Raw genomic sequence first — 19,160 nt, 5'->3', positions numbered from 1 at the left:
TTTTCACAAATAAACGCAGGTACTATCAAAGAATTTTTAGCATTGTCATGAAGTACAATATGTCACGAGAAAACAGTGTCACATTCACTGGGATCCGTTGAAGCGTTCCAGAGTTATAACCTCATAAAAGGACAGTGGTCAGAATTGTAAAAATTGGCCCGGTCATTAACGTGCAAACCACCCTTGGGGGTAAAGGGGTTAATCTATTTTATAACTGCGCTATATTGTATGCAAGGGTTAACATTTCTTACTTCAACTCAGTAATGAGTTTACTCAACACAGGTAGAGTAAAAATAATTAGAAGAAGCAACAGTCCCATCTTTAATCATTCTTGCATGTAAAAGAAAATGATTCTTAGTACTTACTTTCCCAGGGTTCTTTTATGTTCACAGGACTCAAGGCTGCTTTGCATTTTGAATATGTTCCATCAACTTTAAAAGCATCATTCCTGAAAAGACTACAAGTTGAGATGCGGGAGTCAAAGTGGCACTTTGTCATCAAGGCACAGTAAAGATGTATTCTTTGTGGTCACTGTTAGACACATTTACATTTTAATCAGTTCTCATAAGCTTTTGAACGTGATAAGACTATGGTCACTTTAAGTAGCCCTCAACATTAAAATGTTAATTATTTCAGATACCAGAAGTAGCTATGGGGTGATAGATAATAACATATGATACATTAAACATAAGATGTAGTTGAGAAGTTATTTTAAACTTCTAATTTGTAGAGAACAAAACACTTCTCCAGCAATAATATCAGCTGATATGGCCTCTGCGATGGGAGATAGTCACCTGTGAGTGGCTGCTTATTGGCTGTTCTTGTGTCATTTGGAATAAAAGAAATGCTGAAGCATGAAAGAGGTGAGTAAATGTTGGGATGATTGACTGACAATCTAATTTGTATTGGGTCTCTGGATCCTGCCAGTTGAATAATTCAAGGGAAACAAAAATTGGGTATGTTAGATATGAACGTGCCCAGTCCTTTTTTTCCACAGGGATAAGTCCACCTTCACAAATCATAAGACCGTACTAATGAGACCTATACCTAGTACCACACTGCAATCATGACACTCTTGACTATCAATCCCTTAGCCATCACTGTGGCTATGAAATGAAGTAAGTGCACTGGTTCAAAAGTTATGTTATAGACAAGTACCAGATTAAAATTTGACTAAGAATGTTAAATTTACCTATTTTCTTCGGTATGCCATCCATGCGAGAGATGTTTTTTGTTTGAGGGAACAGTTACTTGGTCTTTTGCAATCCAGTCATCTACAGGGATACAATGGGAGTATAAACAGTAATCTATGCATTCATTTTATGGATTATGCTGTTATTTTGATAAAATATGGCTACTGTCCAATTGAAAAGATATCAGATTGTGTTTTATATTTATTTATATTTATAAAATGCAATCTGTTATCTTTTCAATTGGACAATAAGGCACACCGAGAAAAGTCTAATGTAGATCAAAATATTTGTGCAGCTTTATTGTTGGATTGCATATTAAATAATTTATTTAATTTAATCTACTCTGAGTGCCAAGTTTTCTTGCGTATGTATATCAGGATGGGCCCAAGATGGGAGACATATATTCCAGGATTGACCTGGAAAAGGCCAAGAATGGGGGACATTGCTACATACTGCAGGATGGGGGGCACATATCTCCTTATAGGATTTAGAATGCTACTAGGGCCCACATATCTGACCAACATGCAGTTGGGGTGCAGGTCCCAGATTCAAATTTTGCTCTGAGGCCCATCGCACTCTAGTTACGCCACTGGGTGTCACTCACTAGTTGAGGCAAATCTAGTTAGCCAGTCATGAAAATTTAGATGATCACAGCCTGGCAAAAACCTAGCTTACATACAAGTCTAAGCAACTCCATTTTGTTTAGTTATAATAAAAAAAAACTGGTTTCTCAAAAAATTTCTTTCATTTTTAATTTATTTTACGCATCATATTGTATACACTATGCATGTAAATAAGATGCAATCATGTGACAATTATATTTACTGCTGAAGGTATATTTGTTCACTGCATTTATTAAGAAAGGTATATAAGATTATAATATTGCTGGTGGTTAATAGAACTAGAGATGGCATATTGCTAATGGGGGCAAAATGGTTTCTAAATTTAAATCCCAGTCCCATAAAATAACCTAACTCAAAGTCCTCTCTTCATAGTATTGACCTTTAATCAGCGTCTATATTTTATCTAAGGGGTGGAAGATGCAAAAAGCTTTTTGTTGTAACGGTTCCAGACTATTTTGTAGTTGGTGCATATCCCCTCTCCATACTCTAAGTTCAGGACTGAGTCTGATATATAATATATTAATATTATTATTATTAGTCCAGGTAGCTCCAAAAGGAGATGCAATTAAAATGTCAGCTGAATAGAGTTACAATACAATGTGATGTTTCTGATAAATTACTAAATTTCCACTCACTCTCAAGAGTAAATCCATCTTTTCTTTCACGCAAACATTCATGTTGCAGTTTAAGATCCCATAAATCTTCTTTAAGGCTGTAGTTTTCTTCACTCAAATGGTGGCTTTGGGTCCTTAATCTTCTACATTCACTCCTAAGTTGGGTAATTTCCTTCTGGAGATCTTCTTGGTAATTTTCAGGATGCGAGAATATAGATGATGTCTGACTAATCTGTAACTGAATACAACATACATATATAAACAATAATATTAATAATAATAATATGATACTATTGTTGATAATATAATACATATACAGTTATATGAAAAAGTTTGGGCACCCCTATTAATCTTAAGCTTAATGTTTTCTAAAAATTGTTTTTTTGGCAACAGCTATTTCAGATTCATATATCTAATAACTGTTGGACACAGTAACCTTTCTGCCTTGAAATGAGGTTTATTGTACTAACAGAAAATGTGCAATCTGCATTCAAACAAAAAGCATTCCAGAAAAGTGACATTAATATTTAGTGGATCCTCCTTTTGCAAAAATAACAGCCTCCAGTCGCTTCCTGTAGCTTTTAATGAGTTCCTGGATCGTGGATGGAAGGTATTTTTAACCATTCCTCTTTACAAAACAATTCCAGTTCAGTTAAGTTTGATGGTCGCCGAGCATGGACAGCCCTCTTCAAATGATCCCACAGATGTTCAATGATATTAAGGTCTGGGGACTAAGATGGCCATTCCAGAACAGTGTAATTGTTCCTCTGCATGAATGCCTGAGTAGATTTGGACCAGTGTTTTGGATCATTGTCTTGCTGAAAGATCCATCCCCTGCGTAACTTCAACTTTGTCACTGATTCATGAACATTATTGTCAAGAATCTGCTGATACTGAGATGAATCCATGCGTCCCTCAACTTTAATAAGATTCTCGGTGCCGGCATTGGCCACACAGCCCCAAAGCATGATGGAACCTCCACCAAATTTTACTGTGGGTAGCAAGTGTTTTTCTTGGATGCTGCTTTTTGGCCGCCATGCATAACGCCTTTTTGTATGACCAAACAACTCAATCTTGGTTTCATCAGTCCACAGGACCTTCTTCCAAAAAGAAATTGGCTTCTCTAAATGTGCTTTTCCATACCTCAGCTGACTCTGTTTGTGGCGTGCTTGCAGTAACGGCTTCTTTCGCATCACTCTCCCGTACAGCTTCTCCTTGTGCAAAGTGCGTTGTATAGTTGTCCGATGCACAGTGACACCATCTGCAGCAAATTGATGCTGCAGCTCTCTGGAGGTGGTCTGAGGATTGTCCTTGACTGATCTCACCATTCTTCTTCTCTGCCTTTCTGATTTTTTCTTGGCCTGCCACTTCTGGCCTTAACAAGAACTGTACCTGTGTTCTTCCATTTCCTTACTATGTTCCTCACAGTGCAAATTGACAGGTTAAATCTCTGAGACAGCCTTTTGTATCCTTCCCCTGAACAACTATGTTGAATAATCTTTGTTTTCAGATCATTAGACAGTAGTTTTGAGGAGCCCATGATGCCACTCTTCAGAGGAGATTCAAATAGGAGAACAACTTGCAAGTGGCCATTTTAAGTAGCTTTTCTCATTATTGCATACACCTGGCTAGGAAGTTCAAAGCTCAATGAGGTTAGAAAACCAAAAAAAGTGCTTTAGTAAGTCAGCAAAAAGTAGGTAGGAGTATTTAAAACAAGAAAATGATAAAGGTGCCCATACTTATGCATCTGTCAAATTTTGTTTGAATGCAGATTGCACATTTTCTTTTAGTACAATAAACCTCATTTCAAGGCAGAAACATTATTGTGTCCAACAGTTATTAGATATATGAAACTGAAATAGCTGTTGCCAAAAAAACTATTTTTAGAAAACATTAAGCTTAAGATTAATAGGGGTGCCCAAACTTTTTCATATAACTGTATGTACCAGTTGTGACTTATATTGTTCAAGATTATTGTACTTGTTTTTATTATGTATATTCCTCACATGTAAAGCGCCATGGAATAAATGGTGCTATAATAATAATAATATATAGATTAATATTAAAAATACTGGTATATCGTACCACAGCACGGAATCAAAGCTGATTCTTTCTATGAGGTAAAACATTTCCCTGCCTGATTTTTAAACATGTTTTACCTCACAGAAAGCAGCAGCTGTGATGACATGCTATAATGTCTGTATACTCTCTTTTGTGTCTTCCTCTGCCCAGGAGCTGTGGTATAATCAGATCATGTCCCTGTACGGTCACACCAAGCCATTACACCAGTGGTCCCCAACTCCAGGCCTCGAGGGCCACCAACAGTGCAGGTTTTCAGGATTTCCTTAGTATTGCACAGGGGTTGGAATCATCACCTGTGCAGATGATCACATTACCACTGATGCAATACTAAAGAAATCCTGAAAACCTGCACTGTTGGCGGCCCTCAAGGCCTGGAGTTGGGGACCACTGCATTACACAATACACAGCATTGGCACATTTATAAGATTATCTCAGCACAGGAACAATGTGTTTCTCCTTCACCCATAAGGGGATCCTCCCATCAGGGACAGGAAACCTACAGATATAAAGGGCGGTACCTCTCTCCCGCATCACTTGGTTTCCTGTCCCTAATGACGAACCTACAGTCGGCGTACAAGGAACATACCTGAGGATCGTCATGGGATGACAGGCCCGGCCAGAGCGATCCAGGCAGCAGGCATTCCCTGCTTTGGCTAGTGCGATATCCTGAGGCGCCACCGCTGAGGTCAGTCGGCCTTTAGGGTGTGTGGGAAAAAACAGCAGAGAAGAGGATCACTGCATGCTGCCTCTCACGGAATCTTCTCCAGCCCGGGTGCAAGCAGCCGTTGGGGCTGAGACCATGGGATGCCAGGCCCGGGTAGACCAATCCTGGCAGCGGTCCCCTGCCATGGCCGATGCGGTATCCTGAGGCGCCACCAATGAGGTCAGTGGGCCTTTAGGGTGTATGGGGAGAGGCAGCAGAGAAGAGGATCGCTGCATACTCCCTCTCCCAGAATATTCTTCAGCCCGGGTACAAGCAGCCGATGAGGGACTGGGATTGGCAGACGCACTTCCTGCACTTCCGGGAGTGGGTGCACATGCACAGCGTGGGCGGACCCCTATGATGCAAATGGCGGCGGTGCATGACTGGGTAATCCGGTCAGGGCACACGCGTGGCTCACTCCTAGGACACGGCGGCACCGCAGTACATGACTTGGTAATCCAGTCAGGGTGTGCGTGTGCCTCACCTCCAGGTGAGGCGGCTATGGAGGGCATTACAAAAATGCAAAAAAAAAATGGAGCAAGGATCATAAATTTTGGTAAAATTACCAGTTTCATAAATATTAGCAGTTAATAGTACAATATAGAATCATGGATTATAATAGTATTATGGGACATGATATCAGAGAAACTACAGGCAGCTAATGCACAGCTATCAAATGGGAGCTCATGAGATATGCTTGTGTTAATATATCAATATATTAATTATACTGCATCCAATCATATTATTATGTTGTAAATGTGACGAAAAAACAGCAGCCAAAACGAATATAATGTATAGGCACTAGGAAACTAGATCTTTTGCTTATAGATAGTATTGCCCTAATACAGGATCATGGAAGGAATGTTAGTAAAAAGTGCCCATATCATATATCAATAGAATAATGTACCTGTGGTCATAATAAGAGGAATTGACACATCCAGAAAGAAAACACCTGGAAGGCACGCAGGCGTCTTAGACTGTGCATTAGACGCAGGGGCCAGAAGCCTTTTTTTAAACACAGGAAGCACTAAGGACACTGCTTCTAAAAAGGGCCCTGGCTGGCTTCCCCATAGCCATGAGTAGGGTTGAGCGATACCTTCCGATATCCAGAAGTATCGGTATCAGATTGGATCGGCCAATATCCAAAAAATATCGGATATCGCCGATACCGATGCCCGATACCAATGCAAGTCAGGGGGATACAAATATCAAAAATATAAATAAGCCCTTTCTGTCCTTCTACATCCTGTTCTGGAGGTGGGAAGAGTGTGGGCAGTGCGTGGGTGGACACTGTGCGTGTCTGTGGGCGGGGTCTGTGCGGGCCTGCCGGGGATCTGTACTGGCCTCTTGGGGGTCTGTGTGGGCTGCTGGGGGTCTGTGCAGGCTGCCAGGGGCCTGTGCGGGCTGCTGGGGGTCTGTACGGGCCTGCCGGGGTCTGTGCAGGCTGCCGGGGGTCTGTGCGGGCCTGCCGGGGCTCTGTGCGGGCTGCCGGGGCTCTGTGCGTGTGTGCAGGCATCGTCCAATGGGACTATAAGTCCCATCGGATGATGCCTGCTACAGTGACAGTGATTGACACATTAGCCAATGTAGTAGTAGTAGTCCCATCCGGCTAATGTGTTGAATGTAAAAAAAACAACAACACATACTACATACATACATACTACATACATACTACATACAGTACGGTCATACATTACATACAATACATTCATACATTACATGCAATACATACATATAGACATACAGTACATTAAACATAGGTTACACACTCACCATTACTTGTCATTTTGATCCCCGAAGCCAGTGTCACCTGTAAAAAATATTAAAATCAGAAAGCCACGAGTGTCCCACGACGATCTCCCATGGAGAACGGCAGTATCAGCTGATGCGACTGCTCTCCAGGGGCTCCAGGAACACAATGACGGGAGGAAGGTATCCTTCCGCACTGTATTCCTCGACCGCTGTAAAAAAAAATAGTCCCTAGTCTCACTTTTGGCATTGCTGTGTGAGAAATTTTCCCACGCAGCAATTGCCATAAAGTGAGACTTTGAACTATAGTAATCTCAGTGATGCACTGCAGGAGCCAGACGGATTCCGTCGGACCCGTTTTTTTCCGCCGGATCTGTTTTTTACCGCCAGATCCGTTTTTTTCAAAACTCGCCGGATTGTGCCTGACGGCAAAAACTTGATGTGTGAAAGCAGCCAGATATATGGATAGATACATCTATGTATCTATAGATATATCTATCTATAAATATATCTATAGATAGATATATCCATAGATATATAATAGAAATGCCGATGTTTATAAGGCTACTTTCACACTTGCATTTTTAGCAATCAGTCGCAATCCGTCGTTTTGGGAAAAAACGGATCCTGCAAATGTGCTTGCAGGATGCGTTTTTACCCATAGACTTGTATTAGTGACGGATCACGACGGATGGCCACACGTTGCGTCCGTCGTGCAACGGATCCATCGTGTTTTGGCGGACTGTCGGCACGAAAAAACATTCAAGTGAACTTTTATTGTCCATTGCTTCCGCCATTTTCTACCGCGCATGCGCAGCTGAAACTCCGCCCCCTCCTCCCCGGATTTCAGAATGGGCATCTGCTGCCCACATCGTGCACAAATTTCACAACGTGCGTAGGTACGTCGGCCCGACGCATAGCGACTGACCCGTACCGATGCAAGTGTGAAAGAGGCCTTAATGAGCATTTAATAAAAATAAAAAAATGGAAAAAAGGCGTGGGCTCCTGCGCAATTTTCTGCGCCAGAGGGGGAAAGCTGATGGCCGGGGGCCAATATTTGTAGCCTGCTATGAATATCAGCCCGCAGCTGTCTGCATAGCCCTTACTGGCTATTCAAATAGGGGGACCTCCCCAAAAAATGTTGTGGGGTCCCCCTATATTTTATAGCCAGAAAGGCTACGCAGATAGCTGTGGGCTGATATTCATAGCCTAGAGAGGGGCCATGGATATTGCCCCCCCTGGCTACAAATACCAGTCCGCAGCCGCCCCAGAAATGGTGCATCTGTAAGACGCCTATCCATTATTAATCCAATAGTAATAAAGGGTTAATAAAACACACACACATTAGGAAAAATGTATTTAAATATTCTTCATTTAACCATACTTACCATACTTCAGCGCCTGCAAAAAACATAAAATAATAAACCGTATACTACCTGTCCGCCGTAGTCCAATTAATATCGAGTGCAGTGCATCACTGAGGTTACTATAGTTCAAAGTCTCACTTTATGGCAATTGCTGCGTGTGAAAATTTCTCACACAGCAATGCCAAAAGTGAGACTAGGGACTATTTTTTTACAGCGGTGGAGGAATACAGTGCGGAAGGATACCTTCCTCCCTTCATTGGATTCCTGGAGCCCCTGGAGAGTGGTCGCATCAGCTGATGCTGCCGTTCTCCATGGGCGATCGTCGTGGGACACTCGTGGATTTCTGCAGATCAGGGAGTATATTGGTTGTTTATTATTTTAATATTTTTTACAGATGACACTGGCTTCGGGGATCAAAATGACAAGTAATGGTGAGTATTTAATCGATGTTTAATGTACTGTATGTCTATATGTATGTATTGTATGTAATGTATGAATGTATTGTATGTAGTATGTATGTAGTATGTATGTAGTATGTAGTATGTATGTAGTATGTGTGTATATAGTAAGTATATAGTATGTATGTATGTAGTATGTATGTAGTATTTTTTTTTTTTTACATTCAACACATTAGCCGGATGATGGGACTACTACTGTCCCATCATTGGCTAATGTGTCAATCACTGTCACTGTAGCAGGAATCGTCCGATGGGACTTGTAGTCCCATCAGACGATGCCTGCACACATGCACAGACCCCCGGCAGGCCACACAGACCCCCGGCAGGCCGCACAGACCCCCAACAGGCCGCACAGAGCCCCAACAGGCCGCACAGAGCCCTGGCAGGCCTGCACAGACCCCCGGCAGCCCGCACAGACCCCCGGCAGCCCACACAGAGCCCCGGGAGGCCTGCACAGACCCCCAGCAGCCCGCTCAGACCCCGGCAACCCGCACAGACCCCCGGCAGGTCCGCACAGACCCCCGGCAGGCCCGCATAGACCTGTTGAGGGCAGAGCAAAGAACTGCAGTGCGCAGGCACCGGGAAAGGTCAGAAAGGCCTGGTGCTTGCGCACTGCAGTACTTTGCTCTGCCCTCCACAAGGCAAAGTACGCCTGCGCCGGAGCCGCAGCGTCAATACAAGAAGAGGACATCATTGTAAGAAAATGTTTGGCCCCGGACCGGACCACGACACCCATCGTACCGGGACCGCCCCTGGTTGAGTATAATCTAACCTCTTTTTCTCATCTTTCAGGATACATCGGGGGCTTATCTACAGCATTACAGAATGCTGTAGATAAGCCCCTGGTGCTGGTGGGCTTAGCTCACCTTTGATTTTGGGGGTGACAGTTTCCCTTTAACCCGAGACATTCCCTGGGTTACTCCAATCTCTCAGGTCCTGACCACACACGCAAGCCCCAGGGGTTGGGGGGCTCACCTGAATGACCAGATAGCTCAAAGGGTCTGGACAGAAGACTTAAGATCAATATCCTCAAACATGAAGGAACTATTGGCAGTGAAGTTTGCCCTCCTAGATTTCTTGAACACTCTTCAGGGTCACCATGTAAGAGTATTCTCAGATGACCGAGTTGTGGTAGCTTACTTATATCACCCAGTACCCAGCTGAGACAGGGTGAGGGGAATTGAATCAGGCGGTATTCGATCAGATTGCAGAAGGTGGGGTCGTCCACCCAAGATCTAAGCACCAACAGTCAGAATAAGAAGGTAGATGCTTTCTGCTCAATAGACCCCAAAGGGAACCAAATTGCGTTGGATGCCTTCATGATTCCAGGGGACCACCTTCTAGCGTATGTTTTTCCCCCGATTGCCCTAATTCCGGCAGTTCTGAAAGAAATTCAGGAAGACAGGGCAAACGTGATCTTAATAGTCCCTTCTGAGCCTGGAATTTGTGAGGGCTCTCCTGAGTAATAGGGGGCTTTCACCAAATGTAATCTCTACATTGCTACAAAGTAGGAAACCTGTAACCACCAAACCATATGAGAAAATCTGGAGGAAGTTTCTTTCAGGTTCAAAACTTAGAAGGGGGTTCCTCTAACAGCCATTTTGGAGTTTCTGCAGAGAGGTTTGAACAGGGGCTAGCTACAAGTACTTTAAAAGTTCAAGTTGCTGCTTTAGGGGCCCTGTATAATCACAACCAGGCTAGCAATCGGTGGATATCCAGGTTCATCAAAACATTGGCCAAGTCTAGACCCATTGCTTTCTCGGATTACTGCTCCTGGGGATTTAAACTTGGTCCTTAGAAGGCCCTAACTAAACCTCCTTTCGAACCCCTGACAGAGGCTTTGCTGATACTCCTGTCCTTTAAAACGTCACTTCTAGTAGCTCTCGAATGGGTAGGGTCAGTGACATTCAGGCATGGTCGGCCAGCCCTCCTTTCACGCAAATCTTCACGGACGGGGTTATTCTTAAGACTGACCATGCCTAGCTAACGAAAGTGGTGTTGCATTTCCATAGATCTCAGGAGATCTCCCTCCCTTCTTTCTGTCCCAAACCCGAAAATAGGGAAGGAAAAGTATTACATACACTAGATGTCAGAAGGTGCCTGATCCAATACCTAGCTGCCATACGAGAGTGTAGGAAGGATAGGTCTCTCTTTCTGTACTTTTAGGGTCCTCGAACGGGGCAAAAAGCTTCTAAGGGCACACTGGCAAGATGGATAAGGATGCCATCACCTGGTCATACTCCTCGTGTGAGGCGGTCATCCCGGAGAAAATAAAGGCCCACTCAACAAAAGCAATGGCGACTTCCTGGGCAGAAGGAGCCAACACCTCGAAAGAACAGATATGTAGAACCCCCACTTGGTCTTCCCCCTTTACATTCTTTAACCATTATTGGCTGGTGGTCTTCCCCCTAATGCACAAATCTCTGCAATTCTGTCCGTGGTGCCGTCATGGGTGAAGGAGAAAATGTAGTTACTTACCAATAATGGTATTTCTCTGAGCCCATGACGGCACCCATACATTTCCACCCTTCACGTGTGGGTGTGCACACTTAGTTTACTTGATATTATGTTTGTGGTTGCCACGTTGTGTATCCATTAAGCTTCATAGTAATGATAAATATTTTTTCTGTTAGTTATGTTAATAACCCCTTAACGACCGCCGATATGCCTTTTAACGGCGGCAGTTAAGGGTACTTAAACCACAGCACCGTTAATTAACGGCGCTGTGGAAAAAGTAAATAGCGCCCCCCAGAGTCCAATTTTCTCCGGGGTCTCGACTGCCGGAGGTAGCCGAGACCCCAGAGAACATGATTCGGGTCGGTTTTTACCGACCCCGCTTTTGCGATCGCCGGTAATTAACCATTTACCGGCGATCGCAAAAAAAACAAAAACGCAATTTCCCTTTTAATTTCTCTGTCCTCCGATGTGATCGCACATCAGAGGACAGAGAAATGGGATAGCCCCCCGATACTCACCTGTACCCCCGGTGCTCCTTGTGGCTCCCGATGGGCGCCGCCATCTTTTTCCAGCAAAAAAATGACCCCAAAGAACATGATCGGGGTCGGTTTTACCGACCCCTGTTGTGCGATCGCCGGTAATTAACTGTTTACCGGCGGTCGCCAAAAAAAAAAAAAAGGAAAGCGATGTGTAATTCTCTGTCCTCTGATGTAATCGCACATCAGAGGACAGGGAAATAAGGGGATTCGGGGACCCTATTATACTCACCGGTGTCCCTGGGTCCTCCTGCCCGCTGGCGTCTTCTTTGGGAAACAAAATGGCGGGCGCATGCGCAGTGCGCCCGCCATCTGTCGCCATCTGTCGGCCGGCAGGAGAAAGCAGTTGGGGCTAAAATTAGGGTTAAGTTTGGGGCTAAATTTAGGGTTAGCGTTGGGGCTAAATTTAGGGTTAGGGTTGGGGCTAAATTTAGGGTTAGGGTTAGGGTTGGGGCAAAATTCAGGGTTAGGGTTGGGGTTAAATATAGGGTTAGGGTTGGGGCTAAATTTAGGGTTAGGCTTCTTTCACACTTGCGTCGGTACGGGGCCGTCGCAATGCGTCGGCCCGACATACCGACTCACGTTGTGAAAATTGTGCACAACGTGGGCAGCGGATGCAGTTTTTCAACGCATCCGCTGCCCAATCTATGTCCTGGAGAGGAGGGGGCGGAGTTACGGCCACGCATGTGCGGTCGGAAATGGCGGACGTGGCGTACAAAAAAATGTTCCATTGAACTTTTTTTGTGCCGACGGTCCGCCAAAATACAACTGATCCAGTGCACGACGGACGCGACATGTGGCGATCCGTCGGCAATACAAGTGTATGGGCAAAAAACGCATCCTCCGGGCACATTTGCAGGATCCATTTTTTGTCCAAAACGACGGATTGCGATGGATGCCAAACGATGCCTTAGGGCTAGGGTTAGGGTTGGGGCTAAGCTAGGGTTAGGGTTGGAGCTAAAGTTAGGGCTAGGGTTAGGGTTGGGGCTAAAGTTAGGGCTAGGGTTGCGGCTAAAGTTAGGGTTAGAGTTGGGATTAGGGTTAGGGTTTGGATTAGGGTTGGTATTAGGGTTAGGGTTGGCATTAGGGTTATGCTTGGGATTAGGGTTAGGTTTGGGATTAGGGTTAAGGAAAGGGTTGGGATTAGGGGTGTTTTGGGATTAGGGTTAGGTTTGAGGTTAGGGTTGAGATTAGGATTAGGGGTGTGTTGGATTTAGGGTTTTGATTAGGGTTATGGTTAGGGTTGACATTAGGGTTGTTTTGGGTTAGGGTTGTGATTATCGTTAGGGTTGTGATTAGGATTATGGATCGGGTTGGGATTAGGGTTAGGGGTGTGTTGGGGTTAGGGTTGGAGTTAGAATTGGGGGGGTTTCCACTGTTTAGGTACATCAGGGGGTCTCCAAACACGACAGCCAATTTTGCGCTCAAAAAGTCAAATGGTGCTCCCTCCCTTCTGAGCTCTGCTGTGCGCCCAAACAGTGGGTTACCCCCACATATGGGGCATCAGCGTACTCGGGATAAATTGAACAACAACTTTTGGGCTCCTATTTCTCCTGTTACCCTTGTGAAAATAAAAACTTGGGGGCTACAATATCTTTTTTGTGGAAAAAAAAATATTTTTTATTTTCACGACTCTGCATTCTAAACTTCTGTGAAGCACTTTGGCATTCAAAGTTCTCACCACACATCTAGATAAGTTCCTTGGGGGGTCTAGTTTCCAAAATGGGGTCACTTGTGGGGGGTTTCTACTGTTTAGGTACATCAGGGGCTCTGCAAACGCAACATAACGCCCGCAGACCATTCTATCAAAGTCTGCATTCCAAAACGGCGCGCCTTCCTTCCGAGCTCTGCTGTGCGCCCAAACAGTGGTTTACCCCCACATATTGGGTACCAGCCTACTCAGGACAGATTGGACAACAACATTTGGGGTCCAATTTCTCTTGTTACCCTTGTGAAAATAAAATCTTGGGGGCTTAAATATCTTTTTTGTGGAAAAAATGTTTTTTTTATTTTCACGACTCTGCATTATAAACTTCTGTGAAGCACTTGGGCATTCAAAGTTCTCACCACACATGTAGATAAGTTCCATGGGAGGGTCTAGTTTCCAAAATGGGGTCACTTGGGGGGGATTTCTACTGTTTAGGCACATCAGGGGCTCTCCAAACGCGACATGGCGTCCGATCTCAATTCCTGCCAATTCTACTTTGAAAAAGTAAAACGGCACTCCTTCTGTTCCAAGCTCTGCTGTTCGCCCAAACAGTGGTTTACCCCCACATATGGGGTATCGACGTATTCAGGAGAAATTGAACAACAACTTTTGTAATCTAATTTCTCCTGTTACCCTTGTGAAAATAAGAATTTGTGGGCGAAAAGATCATTTTTGTGTAAACAAATGCGATTTTTTATTTTCACGGCTCTATGTTATAAACTTCTGTGAAGCACTTGGGGGTTCAAAGTGCTCACCACACATCTAGATAAGTTCCTTAAGGGGTCTAGTTTCCAAAAGGGTGTCACTTGTGGGGAGTTTCCACTGTTTAGGCACATCAGGGGTTCTCTAAACGTGACATGGCATCCAATCTCAATTCCAGCCAATTCTGCATTGAAAAAGTCAAACGGCGCTCCTTCACTTCCAAGCTCTGTGGTGCTCTCAAAAAGTGGTTTACCCCCACATATGGGGTATCAGTGTGTTCAGGAGAAATTGCATAACAAAATTTGTGGTTACATTTCTGTTTTTATACATGTAAAAATAAGAAAAAATGGTTCTGAATTAAAATGTTTGCAAAAAAAAGTTAAATGTTCATTTTTTCCTTCCACATTGTTTCAGTTCCTGTGAAGCACGTAAAGGGTTAATAAACTTCTTGAATGTGGTTTTGAGCACCTTGAGGGGTGCAGTTTTCAGAATGGTGTCACACTTGGTTATTTTCTATCAGACCCCTCAAAATGACTTCAAATGTGATGTGGTCCCTAAAAAAAAATGGTGTTGTAAAAATGAGAAATTGCTGGTCAACTTTTAACCCTTATAACTCCCTAACAAAAACTTTTTTGTTTCCAAAATTGTGCTGATGTAAAGTAGACATGTGGGAAATGTTATTTAGTAACTATTTTTGTGACATATCTCTCTGATTTAAGGGCATAAAAATACAAAGTTTGAAAATTGCAAAATTTTAAAAATTTTCGCCATATTTCCGTTTTTTTTCATAAATAATCCTAAGTAATATCGAAGAAATGTTACCACTATCATGAAGTACAATATGTCACGAAAAAACAATCTCAGAATCAGCGGGATCCGTTAAAGCGTTCCAGAGTTATAACCTCATAAAGTGACAGTGGTCAGAATGGTAAAAATTGGCTCGGTCATTAAGTACCAAATTGTCTCTGTCACTAAGGGGTTAATCTGAAGTTTCTCTAGTGCTCTGTAAACAACTGATGGGGGAAAGAGGTACCGCCTTTTTATCTGTAGGTTTCCTGTGCCTGATGGGCGGATCCCCTCCTGGTGCCGTCATGGGCTCAGAGAAATATCATTATCAGTAAGTAACTAAATTTTTCATTTACGTTGCCTTTTTTTGATATCCGTAATTTTTTTCTAATTTTCTTTTGATGCACTTGTACTAAACTTGTTCTATTATGATATAATAATAAAAATGTGCACACAAATGATCGTTATAATGCTACACTTTTATTTCTAAAAAAAAAAAGTCCAGCTGTGTGGTGTTGTTTACTTAGACAATAGAATTAGTTACCAAGTGATTCATTGCATGGACTTCAAAAGCTACAGCAGCATGTGAGATGTAGTCCAACTCTGCCCACTTCTGTGATAAGCACCTCACTGTCTATAGCTATGTACATACATAGCCTGGTGTGGGTGGGGTTAACTTTCTCAGCTCTGCTGCATTGCTAAATCCAAAAGCTCTGATTGTGTGAGAACAACTGCACACAGTAAACTAAATGATGCATTGTTGTATTCAAGGTCTCTTTGCCCACATCATGCTGCTCTCAGATGAGGTAGCAATACTTGCTGACAAATTCCCTTTAACCCCTTAATGACCGGGGGTATTTTTGGTTTTGCATTTTCATTTTTTGCTCCCCTTCTTCCCAAAGCCATAACTTTTTTTTTTGTCAAAATGGCCATGTGAGAGCTTGTGTTTTGGAGAACAAATCGGTTTTACCATGTCATGTAATAGAAAACGGGAAAAAAATTTCAAGTGTGGTGAAATTGCAAAAAAGTGCAATCCCACACTTGTTTTGTATTTGGGTTTTTTACTAGGTTGACTAAATGCTAAAACTGACCTGCCATTATAATTCTCCAGGTCATTACAAGTTCATAGACACCAAACATGTTTAAGTTCACTTTTACTTAAGTGGTGAAAAAAAATTGCAAAGTTTGTTAAAAAAAAAAAAAAAACTTTCTGAGACCCATAGCTTCTCCATTTTTTGGGATCTGGGGCTAGGTGAGGGCTTATATTTTGTGCACCGATCTGATGCTTTTATTGATACCATTTTGGTGCAGATATGATCTTTTGTATTTTATTGCAATGTTGCAGTGACCAAAAAAAAAATTCCGCCTTTTCAATTTTTTTCTCTCTATGCCGTTTACCGATTGGATTAGTTCTTTCTATATATTGATAGTTTGGGTGATTCTGAACGCGGCGATACCAAATACTCATATATTTGATTTTTTTCATTGTTTTATTTTGAATGGTGCGAAAGGGGGTGATTTGAACTTTTATATTTTTTAATTTTTTTAATATTTTTAAAAACATTTTTTTTTACTTTTTAGTTCCTTCGATAGTCTCCATGGGAGACTTGAAGCTGTACTTGTCCAATCGGCTCTCTACATGAGGCCAGTCTCACACGTCCAGATAATTCCGGTACCGGAAAAATTGGTACCGGAATTATCCGTGTCCGTGTGCTCACGAGGCACATCAGTGTGGCACACGTGCGGCATCCGTGTGCCGCCCGTGTGCCGACTGGGTACCACACGCACCGTGCAGGAGACAGCGCTACATTTAAGCGCTGTCACCTGCATCTGGTGCTGAAGCCGCGATTCATATCTTCTCTCCAGCAGCGTTCGCTGGAGAGAAGATATGAAAAATCTTTTTTTTTTTTTTTTTTGGTGTTTAAAAAAAAGATCCCTGTCCCCAACCCCCTCCCACCACCTGTGCACCCCCCCCCCGCTGTTAATAAAATACTTACCCGGCTCCCTCGCTGCTTCTTCTCCTCGACGCAGCTTCTCCTGTATGAGCGGTCACGTGGTGCCGCCCATTACAGTGATGAATATGCGGCTCCACCCCTATGGGAGGTCGGGAAAGATGTGGGCTGACCGCCGGAGCCCACATCAAAGGGAGGGAGTCCGACATGGGCGTATGATTTGGAAAATAGGGCTTTTTTTTTCCTCTGTAGGTAAAAAAAAAGTAATTTTTGAAGCTGGAAAGACATGTACAGATTTTTACGACTGTATTTATCACCAATTTACAGTTTTTCATGAATGCACCTAATGTGTTCATATAGGATTTATGGTTTTTAGACATGTATTACTCGTAATCTCAATGTTTGTTTGTAATTTTTTGAGAAGCTGTCCAGAAAAGAAAATCAAGTTGGCAACCCTGCTTGTAAATTAATATGTACACTTTTGCTATGGAATCTTAGTATATTGGTCGAGGCAGCTAATCAAGCTATTTTATCTCCTCTTTCTTGAGTAGCATATGTACTATCTACGGTACATAGATATATATATATTTATTCATTTATTTATTTTCTATTCTTAAAACTATATACTTACATGACTGTCTACAAAAGTAATGATTTAGTTTCTTTTTTAACCCCTTAGTGACAGAGCCAATTTGGTACTTAATGACCGAGCCAATTTTTGCAATTCTGACCACTGTCACTTTATGAGGTTATAACTCTGGAACGCTTCAACGGATCCCGCTGATTCTGAGTTTGTTTTTTCGTGACATATTGTACTTCATGATAGTGGTAACATTTCTTCGATATTACTTGCAATTATTTATGAAAAAAAAACGGAAATATGGCAAAAAATTTTAAAATTTTGCAATTTTCAAACTTTGTATTTTTATGCCCTTAAATCAGAGAGATATGTCACAAAAATAGTTAATAAATAACATTTCCCACATGTCTACTTTACATCAGCACAATTTTGGAAACAAAATTTTTTTTTGTTAGGGAGTTATAAGGGTTAAAAGTTGACCAGCAATTTCTCATTTTTACAATACCTTTTTTTTTAGGGACCACATCACATTTGAAGTCATTTTGAGGGGTCTATATGATAGAAAATAATGAAGTGTGACACCACTCTAAAAACTACACCCCTCAAGGTTCTGAAAACCACATTCAAGAAGTTTATTAACCCTTTACGTGCTTCACAGGAACTGAAACAATCTGGAAGCAAAAAATTAACATTTAACTTTTTTTTGCAAACATTTTAATTCAGAACCATTTTTTTTATTTTCACAAGTGTAAAAACAGAAATGTAACCATAAATTTTGTTATGCAATTTCTCCTGAATACGCCAATACCCCATATGTGGGCGTAAACCACTGTTTGGGCGCACCGCAGAACTTGGAAGTGAAGGAGCGCCGTTTGACTTTTTCAATGCAGAATTGGCTGGAATTGAGATCAGACGCCATGTCACGTTTAGAGAGCCCCTGATGTGCCTAAACAGTGGAAACCCCCCACAAGTGACACCATTTTGTAAACGAGACCCCTTAAGGAACTAATCTAGATGTGTGGTGAGCACTTTGAACCCCCATGTGCTTCACAGAAGTTTATAACGTTGAAAATAAAAGATCGCATTTTTTCTACAAAAATGATCTTTTTGCCCCCAAATTTTTATTTTCACAAGGGTAACAGAAGAAATTAGACCACAAAAGTTGTAGTGCAATTTCTCCTGAGTACGCCAATATGTGGGGGTAAACCACTGTTTGGGCGCACCGCAGAGCTTGGAAGAGAAGGAGTGCCGTTTTACTTTTTCAATGTAGAATTGTCTGGAATTGAGATCGGACGCGATGTCGCGTTTGGAGAGCCCCTGATGTGCCTAAACAGTGGAAACCCCCCACAAGTGACACCATTTTGGAAACTAGACCCCCCCATGGAACTTATCTAGATGTGTGGTGAGAACTTTGAATGCCCAAGTGCTTCACAGAAGTTTAGAATGCAGAGTCGTGAAAATAAAAAATATTTTTTTTCCACAAAAAAGATATTGTAGCCCCCAAGTTTTTATTTTCACAAGGGTAACAGGAGAAATTGGACCGCAATAGTTGTTGTCCAATTTATCTCGAGAATGCTGATGCCCCAAATGTGGGGCTAAACCACTGTTTGGGCGCACGGCAGAGCTTAGAAGGGAGGGAGCACCATTTGA

General features: G+C 42.6%; 1 protein-coding gene across 2 annotated transcripts in view; it reads right to left on the bottom strand.

Moving 5' to 3' along the window:
• LOC138672179 (nuclease SbcCD subunit C-like) overlaps positions 1 to 19,160 on the bottom strand; it is a 135,018-nt gene that overhangs the window by 57,121 nt on the left and 58,737 nt on the right. For both annotated transcript variants that reach the window (XM_069760192.1, XM_069760190.1), the window contains 3 exons: positions 2,452 to 2,668; positions 1,193 to 1,274; positions 366 to 457 (listed from right to left, as the gene is read on the bottom strand). In XM_069760192.1, the coding sequence (XP_069616293.1) occupies positions 366 to 457; positions 1,193 to 1,274; positions 2,452 to 2,668 (391 nt within the window). The remainder of the gene's footprint in view (positions 1 to 365; positions 458 to 1,192; positions 1,275 to 2,451; positions 2,669 to 19,160) is intronic.

This window comes from Ranitomeya imitator, chromosome 3, assembly GCF_032444005.1.
Source record: "Ranitomeya imitator isolate aRanImi1 chromosome 3, aRanImi1.pri, whole genome shotgun sequence".
Classification (NCBI taxonomy): Eukaryota; Metazoa; Chordata; class Amphibia; order Anura; family Dendrobatidae; genus Ranitomeya; species Ranitomeya imitator.
This window is presented reverse-complemented; position numbering and strand designations above follow the sequence as displayed.